The 14,410-nt window shown below is 47.8% G+C and overlaps 8 protein-coding genes across 8 annotated transcripts; 4 read left to right on the plus strand and 4 right to left on the minus strand.

Moving 5' to 3' along the window:
• Positions 1-115: 115 nt before the first annotated feature.
• Positions 116-3,152, minus strand: LACBIDRAFT_249224 (uncharacterized protein; the record flags this gene model as incomplete). Its single annotated transcript, XM_001880373.1, has 15 exons — positions 116-361; positions 431-520; positions 576-719; positions 771-780; positions 832-903; positions 960-1,031; positions 1,085-1,148; positions 1,199-1,270; positions 1,321-1,432; positions 1,491-1,631; positions 1,682-1,816; positions 1,868-2,054; positions 2,104-2,837; positions 2,949-2,993; positions 3,048-3,152. Coding segments are annotated over 15 exons (2,229 nt in total), but the record flags the coding sequence as incomplete, so codon positions are not given.
• Positions 3,153-3,378: 226 nt separating this feature from the next.
• Positions 3,379-4,538, minus strand: LACBIDRAFT_296367 (uncharacterized protein; the record flags this gene model as incomplete). Its single annotated transcript, XM_001880374.1, has 2 exons — positions 3,379-3,949; positions 4,006-4,538. 2 exons carry the CDS (start codon positions 4,536-4,538, stop codon positions 3,379-3,381), a joined length of 1,104 nt encoding a protein of 367 aa, XP_001880409.1.
• An 80-nt stretch (positions 4,539-4,618) lies between these two features.
• On the minus strand, positions 4,619-5,220 carry LACBIDRAFT_296368 (uncharacterized protein; the record flags this gene model as incomplete). The annotated part of the gene is made up of 2 exons (XM_001880375.1): positions 4,619-4,726; positions 4,786-5,220. The coding sequence occupies 2 exons, from the start codon at positions 5,218-5,220 to the stop codon at positions 4,619-4,621; spliced, it is 543 nt and encodes a 180-aa protein (XP_001880410.1).
• Positions 5,221-5,641: 421 nt separating this feature from the next.
• LACBIDRAFT_326449 (uncharacterized protein) lies at positions 5,642-6,588 on the plus strand (the record flags this gene model as incomplete). The annotated part of the gene is made up of 2 exons (XM_001880144.1): positions 5,642-5,894; positions 6,095-6,588. The coding sequence occupies 2 exons, from the start codon at positions 5,642-5,644 to the stop codon at positions 6,586-6,588; spliced, it is 747 nt and encodes a 248-aa protein (XP_001880179.1).
• Positions 6,589-7,117: 529 nt separating this feature from the next.
• On the plus strand, positions 7,118-8,671 carry LACBIDRAFT_296369 (uncharacterized protein; the record flags this gene model as incomplete). Its single annotated transcript, XM_001880145.1, has 1 exon — positions 7,118-8,671. One exon carries the CDS (start codon positions 7,118-7,120, stop codon positions 8,669-8,671), a length of 1,554 nt encoding a protein of 517 aa, XP_001880180.1.
• Positions 8,672-8,992: 321 nt separating this feature from the next.
• On the plus strand, positions 8,993-9,801 carry LACBIDRAFT_179015 (60S ribosomal protein L33). Its single transcript, XM_001880146.1, has 5 exons — positions 8,993-9,059; positions 9,235-9,358; positions 9,407-9,471; positions 9,538-9,631; positions 9,688-9,801. Exons 1-5 carry the CDS (start codon positions 9,046-9,048, stop codon positions 9,709-9,711), a joined length of 321 nt encoding a protein of 106 aa, XP_001880181.1. The 5' UTR covers positions 8,993-9,045; the 3' UTR covers positions 9,712-9,801.
• Positions 9,802-10,150: 349 nt separating this feature from the next.
• On the plus strand, positions 10,151-12,106 carry GCD (glutaryl-CoA dehydrogenase; the record flags this gene model as incomplete). The annotated part of the gene is made up of 14 exons (XM_001880147.1): positions 10,151-10,247; positions 10,301-10,323; positions 10,381-10,430; positions 10,486-10,510; positions 10,560-10,602; positions 10,657-10,780; positions 10,829-10,938; positions 10,998-11,023; positions 11,073-11,191; positions 11,238-11,304; positions 11,360-11,520; positions 11,577-11,885; positions 11,934-11,986; positions 12,039-12,106. 14 exons carry the CDS (start codon positions 10,151-10,153, stop codon positions 12,104-12,106), a joined length of 1,275 nt encoding a protein of 424 aa, XP_001880182.1.
• Positions 12,107-12,222: 116 nt separating this feature from the next.
• Positions 12,223-14,398, minus strand: LACBIDRAFT_296372 (uncharacterized protein; the record flags this gene model as incomplete). The annotated part of the gene is made up of 12 exons (XM_001880376.1): positions 12,223-12,331; positions 12,385-12,411; positions 12,472-12,525; positions 12,583-12,754; positions 12,820-12,824; positions 12,874-13,002; positions 13,052-13,406; positions 13,454-13,493; positions 13,543-13,625; positions 13,677-13,686; positions 13,744-14,118; positions 14,174-14,398. 12 exons carry the CDS (start codon positions 14,396-14,398, stop codon positions 12,223-12,225), a joined length of 1,584 nt encoding a protein of 527 aa, XP_001880411.1.
• Between the last annotated feature and the right edge of the window lie 12 nt (positions 14,399-14,410).

Here is a 14,410-nt window from a genome sequence, read left to right on the forward strand (position 1 = left end):
GGCATACTTGGTCTATTGCGGCAATCTTAATGCCACCCGGAACAATCTGGGCATCCATACGTTGTCCACCATACTCATCCAATTTCGCGTGGTCCCGATTAATCTTGCCTTGATAAACTTGGCTCAAGAGGGGCATCATCTTTGCGTGCAACATCGGGGTAAACAGTTCAGTGTGGAGTGCTGGGTGACCAAAACGCTTCTCGAGTCTGTTCCCTTGGGTGTCTGATCGCTCTGAGTGCACCTTGGCTTGGCGAATCTCTTCGTCAGAGGGGTTGAAGAAATAGAACGCGGGAAGGTAGGTCCGGTTGATATAAATCTTGAAAGCGATGATGATCAAGATAGGGGGCACGCTTGATAGCCACTGCAGTGAGCTAAATTGATATTGTAGACCAATCGCTATGGGATGAAGAACGTCAGTTAGCGATTATACCTGAATCCAAAGTGGCCTACTGAGAATCATCAATGCTTGCATCAGGAGCACACAAAACAACAGACGGTTTACGACGACGTTCCAGAGACGCTAGGAGGGGTTCCGTCAGGTTGTATTGGGCATACTCTGAAGTGAAGAAACTAACACCGCCACTCTCAACTTTCGAAACGAAGACAAACATGAGCTGGTACTTGTATACCCAAGAGCTCATCCAAAAAACAATCGTAGCAGCTAGGACGACCAAGGGGGCGAGGGGCGCAAATACCATTCCAACGGCAGCCATGAACAACTGCAATTTCAAGTCAGTATATCGGTGATAGGCACTAAAAAAATCGCGGACTATGTTTGAGCTGTGAAGTCCATTAACCATGTTGTCGGATGAATAAGGACATAGTACTTACTAATAGATTGCATACTGGAAGAGAGGAGGTTGAGTCCACTCTCGGATGTCGCGAGGGGTTCGGCCAAACATGCTATCATCCAATTTTCTTGAATAAAAATAAAAATAAAAATGCAACAAAAAACGTACTGCGTTTTGATCGACAGCCAAACTAGATTGATGATCTGTGCCAAATCGAAAACGACGAGGAACCCGCGAAGGCTAGAGGATGCAATGATTAATAGCAAGCATTCAGCGAGAAGATCATCGCATACGGAAAAAATGTCAGCCAGTATGAAGCTTGGTTGATATATGTTCGATTAATTTGCTTTGGGAGTTCTACGAAACAGGTCAGGTATTAAATAAACTGAGTAAGACGGTAAATATACCATGGAGATTGTTGATGATTTCCTGGAAACTGGCCTTGCTACCGATTTGTTGTATAATCTCTTTCACAGAATCTAGCATACATGTGAGCCAACAAGCTACAATGCATCAAAAAGAGTCGTACTGAAGATGACACCAATCAGAGTGAAAATGACCAGTTGACTGATGATCAGGAAGCTGTAGTACCGAGCAACGACTGCGCGGTCAAGCTTTGAGTGGGTTAATGCACCCATGTACTAATTTTGGAGGTGTTTAAAATCCCCAAAGCTCTCGGAGGCCAGTAAACAGACGAACTTTAGTCAACCAACGCATGATAATTGGTAGGAAGAAACCGAAAAGCCCAGAAATAGCAGGAGGTAAAACACCGGAGACGAACGCAAAGGAGAATTGCGAGTCTTCAAACCATGTTTGCAAGAAAGGGACATAAACACGGATCTGTAAACAAAAAGTCAGTTGGCGAGATGAATGATGATCAATTTACACACAGAGTCGAGATTGGACAAGATAGAGATGATGAATAGAGGCACAGTATTGAAGAAGCAAACAAGAACCAGCCACCAAAATCCTACGAGCCTTTTGCGAGCAAGTTCTGCGTCAGACTTATTCATGTTTTCCCAAATCTAATGCGTTGTAAGCGATGTTGTTTCAAAGATGACCAATTCAATACGAACAATGTCTTTAGGATTGGGAGCTAGATCAACCGTGGTTCCCTTGGGGTGCTTGCCGTCCAGCTTCTTGGCCACGATATGAGCATAAGGTACGGCGGCCAAGCTAGCGAAACCATAATTTTCAGCTTTACGTGTGTCAATCTGGCTTCTGTAATCCTCAATAGCAGCCTCTGTGCGCTTCAACTTGGCGCTAGGTGAAGGTGAGCAGGAGAAGTCGTCGAGGTCAGCAGCGCACGTACGTATAAAACTCAATCGCATCTTTCCTTGTTCCCCCACACCCACATGAACCACCGAGCCTGATAGTTGGCCGGTTGGCCCTAATCTTGCCACCCTTCAAGTATTTTACGAGGACTTCTTCAAATTCCCGAACAGTTTGATTGTGATATTCGATCAGTTCAGGAAGTTTTCCAACCTTACGACCGATGTGAACACTGGTCGTTGGGTACGGCATTCCGAGACCCGCAAAGATGCCCTTCAGGCCTTCATCACTCTGATGTTTCTTGGGGACGTGTATCACCTGCAAGGTCCGTGCATAGAATGACTGCATATATTCTGGAGAGCGGAACCAAGTATGACGCAGGCCCACCATTGCCTTCCAGTGCATGTTGACACAAAAGACAATCAGGAGGGTGATGAGGTAGGTGACCACGACATGCGCGTATAGGAAGCTTCCCTTCACGTCCCGTATTGTAAGCATGCTGAGGATATCCCTGCTTTTCGTATTGACATTCTTGAGGTTGTAAACGACGTTGATGGGAATGAGGATGCCACAGGTGAGGAGGGTGATACCAGTGAAGAGCGTCCGAAGGAGGCGAAGAAAGCGTAAAAAGGCGACGGCATCCAGGCCTATCTTATCCAGGAGTTCTGGTTCTTTGGTGTGGATGAGCGGTGGGAGCCAGCCGAAGATCGAGTCGGATATTTTGGGAGGAGGTTTGTTGCCTTCGTGATATTTGACTTTGGGTTCATAAATGATCTAAAGCACGTTAAGAAAACGTTGAGTGAGGTTGAAACGGATGCGGTATAAGATGGGCAAAACCATGACTGGGCTGCCACCGCGAGCGAAAGTTCAATTAAAGAGGCATACCTTGTTTGTTGGACGTAGAAAATTGAATAGTAGAATGGCTATCACCTACGCGAATAACAATTCGAATTAATGGAGCCGGATAGAGGAGAGTAAACACACAGATATAATGCTCATAAGAGCAACTTGAGAACCAACAGCAGCAGGCGCCAGCGTCCGCGAATTTTGATTGAATAGTTGGTCTGCGGTATCTGAGATGCCGGACATTGTGTGTCGTAGAAGGAGTGGCGACCTATCAAGAAATGAGTGAAAAGTCCAATATGCTTCTGAATGAGCGTTATAGGGTGGCAACGAATGCGAACACCGGGTTGAACGTCGTCGTGGACGCTGAGGGTGGAGCTTGAAAGGCGGGGGGTTGGTGCACAAACACAGCCATCATTTGTTGCATATGTATGTCTATTGTTGTACTCGGGCCCCCCCTACATAGTGCAATCTATTGTCCCTCACTGAGTAGTACGTTAAGCACACGGCTAACCTGTCCAATTGCTTGCCTGACTTTCTCCTCGTCCTTCCTCGCTACTCGTCGCATGAACCGACCTTCAAATTTATCAGGATGAAATCGCAAAAACGCTTCCCGGAGTTTTTCCTTTTTCTCCTTCTTCCTCTCTTCTGCAGGCCTGCCGGAGATCAAATTAAGTAGAAACGCCGAGATAGCCTCTGCCGTCAAATCATCCACGGAAAACGTCGCCCGCTTCTTGTCGTCTGATTTGTTGGCCGTGCATTGATACGCAGCAGCGACCGGCCACGGGATGCTGTGGAAACTGATCCCCATTGGGTCGTCGTCGCCTGGGGTGGAAAGCAGTATCTTCCACCTCATATGATACTCCTCCCTCGCGTAATCTAATCGCCGTGATTCTTGCTCCTGCTTCTTCCTTTGACGCTCTTCTTTCATAGCCTTCTCAAGTCTCACTGTTTCCGCCTTTCGCGCTTTCTCCTCTGCACGTCGTGCTGCCTTCGCTGCCTTTTTACGCAAATATTCAGCACATTCGGCTGCGTGGGTTTTCCTAGCGGTGTGTAGTAGTTTGAGAACTGTTGCAGTATTTTGTAGCAAAAAAAATACCTATACATTCCAGTTCTCACCCACTCCGCGTACTCCTCTTCATCCATGTTCTGTGGATCTAACCTCAAAAAGTCATCCTCGCGGATGCCCTCGCCTGCTTTCAAGCCTCCGGCACTTCTCCAGCGGTCTGGAACATGTCCAAAGTCATTGAACCGAGCCTCTAAGGAGTCTACTCTCTCGTCATCCCCTAGTGCATCAAACATTTTCTCCCGAAAGCGTTGCTCTTCCAATTCAGCATAGATGGTGTCATAGTCAGGTTTATGAGCGTTTTCCTTCCAGTCAGATGGTATCTTCGAACTGTTTACTGGGTGAGGACCGTAACTAGAACCGGCGTCATCTTCATCGCTCGATGCCCATTTGCGCGGCGGAAGATCTCCGCTCGCACTGGCGTGAGGTCGTTTCGATGACGTGTCGCGTTTATGTTCGTCGTCATGGTCAAGGTAATCACGTTTCCGTTTTCGTTTGCTCGCCCGCTTTTGTGATCTGCCCGCGGATTGTTCTTGCGGCGTATCTTTGAAGTGCAGTTTGTGCATAGGAAAGGTGATAACTTGCTGTTTGGCTTAGAGACATGCGAGCAACAACGACAATCACACCAAAGCGGTAACTGTAAATATCAACGTCGGAAAGGGCGTAGAAGGGTCTTCCGCAATGGCTCAATTACTTGTCGAGAGAACATTGGTGAAAGGTATATTGATACTCCAACACGGAGTGGTAAGAGGGCCTGAGTAATGAAAAGCAAATTCCGTCAAAGCCATCACCATAGGTACCGAGTAAACTCACCTTGGTCAGCCCATAGGCAACAATGGCATTGGCAACATCACCAGCAATGTGGCCAGGCGCACCAATGGTGGCTGACATGCCATTCAAATCCCCTTTCTCATATCCGAATAAACCATATCGAGTCCCAACTTTAGCAGCCCATCTGTCACCCTCGTCGACCCAAGTCTTCAAGACGTTCCTCCCCCGAGCAACGGCACCGTCTTGGGAATATTGAGAAGAAGAGTCCTCCATCACAACAGCGTGGATCACGCGTTCCCCTATGCCGAGCGCGCGTGCTCCATAGAAGACACCAACGAGTGGGAGGATGGCAGTGAGTTCATGGAGGACGCCAAATGACACCAGAAGAGATGGTAGAGGAGTCCCCGTGCGCGCTGAGACAGATTTGAGGGCGATCTTGTATGCAGAAAATCGTCCCTCTGGCCTTGGTGAGGACATGGCAGAGCGTGTAATAACCCCAACCCTAAATTTAGGGTAAAGAGTCTGAAGTGTCATTCCCACCCAGTTCCCACCATGATACCGTCAAGAATACCTACCTCGTCAGCCTTGAAACGATGTAGGCCGCTTCAATTCATAAGAGAAAATTCATCGGGGGCGCCAAGCGGGTCCACCTTACCAACCACCGCGACTTACAAGCCTCTACCACTTCCAAAGCTCAAACGAGATGGAAGGCGTGCAGCCTACATCCGCACATGGGCTATGATAGATAACATGGCAGACGCGTATACCATTGTACGAGCCGTGGAGCAAAAATATGGTTCTATCGCTGAGGCTCGCATATTGAGGGTAACGTTCGCTCTGCACATGCCCCAACTGGCCTTCCTTACCACTATATTTTCAGGATTATGAAATGCCAGAAATGTACCAAGCCAAGATATTGGTTTTATTCCGCGACGCGGACTCAGTCGAACGCATCCCAGCGTTGGGTGAAAACCTGCATGTACTCGCTCCGGAGGTCGTGCCAGACCAACCAGGAGGGGTCGGTCTAGCTGACATCGCGCACCTACTTGAGCCCCAGGGCAAAAGTGAGACCCTCAGTTTTTTGGAGGGACTAAATACTCCGTCGGTGGAGGGGACGGGAAGAACGATCAATTTCAAAATTGAACCAAAATGTGAGTTTCAAGCTGTTTCTTTCGAGAAGAGTGCTCTCTGTCTCACGCCATTTGTGTCGTAACAGTACATACTACACCCCCTTCTAAATCTCCATCTATACATCTTTCTAACCGTCGTTTGGCGGAAACGGGGCGCAATTTTCTCAAATGGGGCGGATTTTATAACCTACAACCTATAGAGAGCACCCGTCCTATCACAGACGACGAACTTTTCTGCGGATCTACTCTCGACCATGCTCGAATGCGCAGAACACTACGATATTGGGCCGAGGCCACAGGAGATCCGAATCCTTTTGAAATTCCGCCCAAGGGTGAGCCAGTGAAGGACGCGGCGGAAAATATTTCTATCCCCCCAACTTCTCATCCACATCCAACCGACGTTCAGGAAACGGAGATACCACCGCAATCGACCATTGCTTCCTCTGTCGAAGCTGCGTCTTCCCTGTCTGAGCCCTCGGAAAACATTTCGGTTGACGTGGCTGCCCCGGATGTAGCTTCCCCTCTTGAGAGTACGGCTGGGTTACACACAACCCAAGATTTAGCGGCAGACATGCTCCAAACATCCCCCCCATCTTCTTCTGAAGATGTATACTTTTCAGAAGTTGTTTCAGAGGAACCCAACTCTCAAGAGGATAAAACCGATGACTCCAGACCTTCCCCTCCTGTTGCGCCTGCTGCAGCTTCCAAAAAATGATTCTAGGTTTGGTAGAATTTAGCTTTTTTAATTTGTACCGCAGCGCGGGGAGTTGAAGGAGGTTGAATTAGCTGCCAATAAACAGACCCCTTCGTATACTTTTTCAATCTCAATGCTCCGCTGTCTTTGTAATACATAGAATAAATCCTGGCGTCGCATCCGCCCGCTACGTTAGTAGTGGGTCTTACCCTGCAGCGCTCAGAGGCCCCACAACAAAATTGTAGAGGGCTTTGTGCTACGTGAATCAAGGCGCGACTTCACAAATATCGAAGTCCATCTAGCGCGTCACGGTGCCAAGGCTGCTGTGATCATGTTACATAATATTCTGCAAGTCCTCGTTAACAACAGCGCCAGTGACGATCAGCCTTAATCTCTACTTCTGACGCAAGGTGCTGCCACGTTACTTATTCAATTTCCTCCATGCAGAGAGGTGATACCATTGGCCTAATCATGTTTTGAAGCACCTCACTGATCAGGAGATACTTCCACAGGGAATCGGGATTAGCGTTTGAGCCGTCAACGCGTCAACATGGTTGGGCTACTCGACATACCCGTAGAAATTATGCAAGCAATATTGGCTTGCTTACCCGCAGACTCTCTTCTTGATCTATCCCCGACTTGTTGTTTGCTCAACCACCTTTCCACGTCGGCACTACTCGAACATCACGGAATTCGGGATCCTACGAACTGCACTTTTGATCTTTACAATGATACCCCAGGGACCCCGTCAAAGGCTGACGCCCTATCCGCCTTACTAGCGGGTCTTCATATCAAACGAATGAAATTTCTTCAGTGCAACCTCAAGACTTCCTGGTACTGGGGCGGGGGTTGGCCTGCTTCCCAACCTTTACGTCGACTCCACCGTCTCATACAAAGATTGTCTTCGATCGATGAGGTCGTCTTGTCTTTCGATATATATGGAGCGATTGTCCTTGACGACGCAGATCTGAAGTCTGGGATAGATATCCTACAGAACCTGCTCAACATGATCATAACGAAATCATGCAAAGTCCTTCGCATCATAAATCCAGCAAGCTTTTTTGAAAAGAGTTACATATTTAATCAACCGGATAGTCGTTCCAGTATCACTCAGACATTCCGCCGATTCGTCCACCGCAACGATTCGCCAGATTGGCAGTACAAGAGGGACAATAGTAAAGGAACTCGTTTATTCCTCACTTGCTCTCCTGCGGCTTTGCAGAAGGTTGCGCTCACCGAGATCGAAATTGATGCCATAAGCCTTTTCACGCCACCCTGTTCCAACTGGACGTTCACTATGCTAAAGCAATCTCGAGTTAAAACACTCACCGTCAGCCTCACATGGCCCGAGTCAGGCTATACACCAGCCGAGCGGTCCCTTATACTCTCACGACTAGTGGCGGCCGTCCCAGCTTCAGTCAAATTTTTGCGCGTCGTAAAAGTAACACACATTCTCGAAACTCTAGGTTTTATTGCTCAACTACCACTTCTTGACACGCTTGACTTTTGTCCTTGGCCATGGCAAGTGGGGCTCTTGGACGAATCCACCACCACGTCCTTCCCTATTGTTTTGAACATGAAGACAATGTGTTCCACCGCAGAGATGCTCTTCTTTATGTTTTCCAGGCCTTTGACTGCTCCGAGACTAAGAGAAATCTTTTTGGCTTTCCATATTTATAAAGAAGAAATGTTCAACATCACAACTACCGCCACCTCCATCGCCCGACTTCGTGACTCTGTCGGGCCCATGGTAGATATTTTACCGGCGGTCTTCATGGACAGTGTTCCACCACCGATGGAATCTCTTTGCGATGGAATTCAACCAATTTGCCCGATATGGGAGCAAGAATTTTCCAAGTTCACAGCTGTGATGCTAGTCGGCCAAATAACCCTACTAGACAGTCCCAACACATTCCGAATTATTTTGGGAGTGTTGACGCTGTTTTCTGGAATAAGTGGACTGTTAATCAAACTTAGGCCAAGTCCGAAAGTCGATCCCACTCCCATCCACCTTGAGCCTTGGATGGTGAGGGCCATTTTAAATCGATCTCCGAACATTACATCCATTGTCTTCAACAAAGTTGCCCAGAGGATAATTTCATGAGAATGATGTCCCAACCACATCCCGCTGCTAAACCAAACCGTAGCTTGCTGCCAACCAGACTCAGTATCTTGTGGCTCAGGTCAGGTCAGTGCTGGCTTCCATGCTGCGATGTTGCAAAAACTCGAGGTTCATTTCTGTGAGACCGAGGGGAGGCTATTTGCTTACTCGTGTACTTTTTCAATCCCAATGCTCCGTTGCCTATAACAATGCTCAATATAGAATACGATTGTAACGGTCCGACGGACCTCAATTTACGTACCAAGACCTTTGGTCATGTTTGCTTCTCAGAGTGCCGGACCATCTCTCATTGCTGATTCTAGCGTAGCAACAAGCAACCTCAAGATTTTCGACGGCGTGCTCATTCCTCAAGCAAAATGGGCTCAACTAGGTGCGTTGTGACTTTCAGAAGGGTAGACGTTGCTCTGGTGGTATTGGGGATAGGTTAGAACAGGTGGAATACGATGGATTATATTCATCATCTGTGGATGACGCAGCCAAATCCCTCAGATCCCTCCATTACTTCGATTTGCGAAGAATGTCGGCTTATTTCTGCACTCTTCTAGATTGTACAGCAAAGGCCGCGTCTTGGGCCACAAGCGCGCCAAACGCAACACACGACCGAACACTTCGCTGATACAAATAGAGGGTGTCGCCACCAAGGAGGATGCTCAGTTTTACCTCGGCAAGGTATGTGCCACCACAAGGCTTATTGGGACTCCTCTCATTGGATATAAGCGTGTTGCCTTCGTTTACAAGGCGAAGCGGGAGATTCAGGGCTCGAAAGTTCGTGTAATCTGGGGGTGAGTCACTACATCGACATCAACATCCTAATGACGATATAAATGCTGTTCAATTCGAATCACTAGCCGCGTAACCAGACCACACGGATCCTCAGGCGTTGTAAAATCAAAATTCCGTTCGAATCTCCCTCCCCGTGCATTTGGTGCCAGTGTCCGGGTGGTATGTCGCGAGTTTGCGAATATATATAAGTATCGACTAAGATGAATTTACTACAGATGCTCTACCCCTCGACGATCTAATCACTTCTGTACGACATGTCCATTTCTTTCACTTCATACCGTATGTTGCTATGAGACACATGTGTTGTGAATATGCATCAAACCAAAGCCAAAATGTGCGAGAAAAAGATGCGGTGTATCTGCGTCGTGAAAGGTGTATCTGCGTCATAAAAGGGGTCCAATTCCATTCATTTTTATCATGCTAGGGCCTCTAGTGTAAAAATACTTTGAACAGGAGTCGGCCAGTAGTAAAATTGGCGGTACCACATATTGATCCGAAATCTCAATTGGTCAAGCGTAGCTTCAAGTTCCGGTCCGCCAAAGTCCTTCACCCTCACCCGGCCTTGTTGCATCGGCTATGCGTTAGCGGACGGCTCAAAGTTGAACGTTGAATGCTCCGTAAATAGTACCTAGTACTCACTTGTACTCATTCCTCAAGTTCTCGCATCTCCTAATCGCCATGTTCCCCCTCTCTCGTCACCAACCTGCCCGGATTGTTCGGGCTTACACTCATGCCTTCAACAAACCCGTTGTACCCACCTCTCGTGGAGTATCTAGTCAGTCTAACTACTTTCTTGTCGCGTCCATTTCGTTGATAGCAGCGTCATAGAGTTTGCCAAGTACCATTGGGAGGTAAGTCTATAGCATGCTTTGCAGTGTAACGAGACAGCTCAAGTGTATGGTGTTTAGGATCCTCTAAACCTTGAGTCTCAACTCACAGACGAGGAGATCGCGATCAGGTTATGCCCCCCGTCAACTTTGCTATGGTATTTGCTCACGAATTTTGGCGTGCAGAGATACCGCACGACAGTATTGTCAGGTCAGCACCGTGCTTCGACTTTGTGCCCCATTTGACGCGTTGTGAACAGGAAAATCTCATGCCTCGTGTGCTCAAAGGATGGCGAACGGAAGGTGTGCCATCGAAGTTTACAAGGTCCTTGACCGTGCTCTGACTGCGAATGTCAGAGTTCGATCACGATATCCTCCCAGAGATGGGGAAGCTAGGCCTCCTAGGACCTACAATTACAGGATTTGGCTGCGCTGGCGTCAGCAATGTTGCTTACGGCCTGATTGCCCGGGAGATAGAACGGTATGTTCGTCTAATGTACACCAGTCCTTCAGATTTTGAGTAGTTTAGGGTCGATTCCGGGTACCGTTCGACAGCCTCCGTCCAGTCTTCCTTGGTCATGCACCCAATCAATGAGTTTGGCACTGAAGCACAAAAGGAAAAATACCTGCCATTACTAGGTTAGAGCTCACTGTTCTTCCCGCATATCAAAATTAACAGGACGTCTACATGATCACAGCTAAGGGAGAGCTTATTGGCGCATTTGTCAGTCACACCCGATTTAACTGGTCTCGTTTGGCTAAACGCACTGCAGGGTCTTACAGAACCCAATCACGGTTCCGACCCGGCTGGAATGGAAACCACGGCCGAAGAAGTCGATGGTGGATTCATCCTCAATGGAAGCAAGACTTGGATTACGAATGCACCTGTCGCGTAATTAATCCTTTCCTCTGTCCGACCATCTTCTGATACCTGTCAGTGACGTCTTCATCGTCTGGGCAAATTGCAAGTGGGACAACCGAATTCGTGGTTTCATTCTTGATAAAGTAGGTATCCTCGACGTGAACAATGTGGTGATGGACGTTAACCACTAAATGGCAGGGACTCAAAGGCCTCACTGCGCCAGCCATTAAAAACAAAGTAGCGCTCCGTGCCTCTTTAACTGGATCAATCTTTATGGATTCCGTACGCGTCTCTGGCGATGCTCTCCTGCCAAAATCGAAAGGTCTCGGCTCTGCTTTTTCTTGTTTGAACTCTGCAAGGTCCGTCCCACTTCCACTATTCACTAGACGCGAACCTTTTCAGACCTATTTTCAAGATATGGCATTTCGTGGGGAGTGATGGGTGCTTTAGAGGATTGCATAGAACGGACCCGCGCTTATGCGCTTGAACGACACCAGTTCAACCGGCCTCTAGCATCCTTCCAACTTGTGCAGAAGAAGCTCGTTGACGCACAGATCGAAGTCGCGCTTGGTCTCTTGGCCAGTTTGCAAGTCGGTAGGCTCAAAGATGAGGGGAAATTGGCCCCAGAGATGGTGAGTATGATCAAGAAGAACAACTGCGGTAAAGCCTTGCAGCACTCACGGGTGGTTCTGGATATCCTCGGAGGAAACGCTGCTGCTGATGAGTGCGCCGAACTATTTCATGGCTCTGAATCATCTCTGATCTGTTCAAGGTACCACGTTGGACGTCATGTTGCGAACCTCCAAGTCACGAATACATATGAAGGTACGCCATTAGGTTATTATTTGATAGATGCTCCCTCACCTTGTTCTGGCAGGGACAAACGATATCCATACTCTCATTCTGGGCAAAGCAATGACAGATATACCAGCGTTCGCCAATTAAACGGCTCATCGTCATCACCCGCTTCAGGCCAGAGATTCCCTTAATGGTTTGCACAGGCATCACCCTGCGGAAGCGTGTATTTAGTCATAACATACAATGCTTTCCAAAAGTGCCGACTATACGTCCGCATTTCGCATTGTCGGATCGATCCAGTCCAGTCCCAGAATTTCAAAAACGTGTCTTTCGCTTGATGGCATAAAGAGCTTCGAATCGTAACGGCGCGTTCTGCACTACGTATATTATTCCGCACACACAGTTGAGATCAAAGATCAACTTACAGCCCCGAACTATCAAATTTCATTCCCCTATCGCATCAGCGTCAGCAATGCGAATATTGAGGTGAAATGGGAATGTAGATAGCGCACATTTCGACTTTCGCCCAGAGTCGCAGATCTCGTTCAAACATCTTGGATCCTGTCCTAAAGACAAGGCCGACGAGAGCTGAGAGAGGTAATCAACAAATTTCCCCGACCTACCATCCAATTATTGCAGTCCAGTACGTTTCTGGTGCTGCGAATATCAGGTCGAGACGCCTATGAACCCGCTGGTGAACAGCATTCTTTGGCAGGGCAAAAATTGTCATGGCTTTCTCGAGCAAGTTCAAATGCGCACCGCGCACAGAGTCTTGCGCATGGAATCCCGATAGGCCTGAGTGGGGTAAAGAGCCGACACGATAAGTAAATCACAAGGCACTTACGCAGGATGTGACTCACATAACCTGTGGGGAAGTTAGAAATACGATTCTTCGCAGACACGGTGGCTGGAACACTCCTCTGTCGTAGAGCCGTTTGATTAGCTTCTCGCCCAGGGCTTTGACCTGATTCCCGCCACTTTGAATATTTGGACATCCTATAACAATGTCAACATCGTTACAGTACGGCTTTCCTCGCCGATACCTATTTGGAACTTTAATTATTGTGAAATATCAGCTAGTATGAAGCGTACCCGCCAACGACAGTACTTATGCACTCGGGCATCAGATATCTCGCTTCTTGCATAACTAAATCGTGGATCTGTTCGACCTCGGATCGTGGTATGGGTGTCTCCAAGTCCTCATAAAGAGCCAGTCCAACTTTGGTCGACAAGTTCGGGATTTGATCCTTTCTTATAAGATCATTTGTGACAGAGTTCGCTCCCAACTGCGGAACCTCTGTATCTTCTTGGACATCATAATATCGCTTCATGTCGTCAATTGTGCGCAGGCCGTCGTCGTAGAGTTTGCGAGCGGTTGCGGGACCAACGCCGTAGACACTGGAGAAAGCGGATAACGACTGGAAGCGTTGCGACGCTCGAGTGGTTTCTGTGTCGCGTCAAAACCAACCATGGTTTCTATATAATAATACCAACCGCTTTCCTGGATACGGCCAGTGGTAAGATACTCTCTTATCTGTAGTGGCCTTCAAAGTCTAGACCTTTCATAGATGATTTATACACACCTTGAAGAGCATCTTCTCTCCTAGAAATGGCAAGTGAACAATATCAGTTTCAAAGTTCTCGTGTGCGATGAGGTTCGGATAGGCTTAATTCAACTCGTTTAGCGGGAGCACAATAAAGGACACTTTCAGCTCACACTTTATCACCTAGTAGGAACAAATTTGTGAGCACTGAGGAGCGAGCAGACCGAACAAGCCTCATACTGCAATGGCTCGTTCATACCCAAGCGCGTTGACCTCCAGGCCCTCCAGTTCCCTTGCGCGGTAAAGAACACCCAGTTCCACCAAGAGGGGTTGATTCTTACAAACCAGCGGACTGGCACGTTTGCAAGCATATCGCAATCTCCAGTTGGCCTTAACTCGTTCATTGGTTGGTTCCTCCTCGAGAGACGATGGATTGAATAATTGGAAAGAGGGTCGAGACAAGAATTGGCTGGCTCGAGATTGGTTTTCGGGACTATCGTGGATAATATTACTATTGTTTATCTCGGAAAGAGCAGCATAATCTTGGAAAGAAATTGCTTTGCCAGCCTGAGCGGAATCGCGTAGCCATTGCGGTGTAACAATCGCTTTTTGTTTCTATAGCGCATTTATCAATGAAAGACGGGTATTTTGCAATTACTAGACCACAAACCGCTATCTCCCAATCAATGTGTCTTTCTAAGCGCTTTCTCATCTTGATGGCCGTCACTACAACGTCCGATTCGTTAATGTCATTACAAAGCGTAAATTTTGCAGAGCCGTTGTAGTAGTATTTATCTCGTTCAAGCAAGTTGTGGAGTTCAATGATTGTGTCTTGGTCAAGTTTGGCCTGGATAATATACACCTTTAGAGGGTCGGTGGTATGTGGGCCACCCATGCTGAAGACGTC

Source organism: Laccaria bicolor, genomic scaffold (genome assembly GCF_000143565.1).
Source record: "Laccaria bicolor S238N-H82 LACBIscaffold_10 genomic scaffold, whole genome shotgun sequence".
Lineage (NCBI taxonomy): Eukaryota > Fungi > Basidiomycota > Agaricomycetes > Agaricales > Hydnangiaceae > Laccaria > Laccaria bicolor.

Coding starts and splice junctions, on each gene's coding strand:
- LACBIDRAFT_179015 (XM_001880146.1), top strand. Junction 9,472..9,537: donor AAAGTTCGTGTAATCTGGGG/GTGAGTCACTAC, acceptor TCGAATCACTAG/CCGCGTAACCAGACCACACG. Junction 9,632..9,687: donor TTGGTGCCAGTGTCCGGGTG/GTATGTCGCGAG, acceptor AATTTACTACAG/ATGCTCTACCCCTCGACGAT.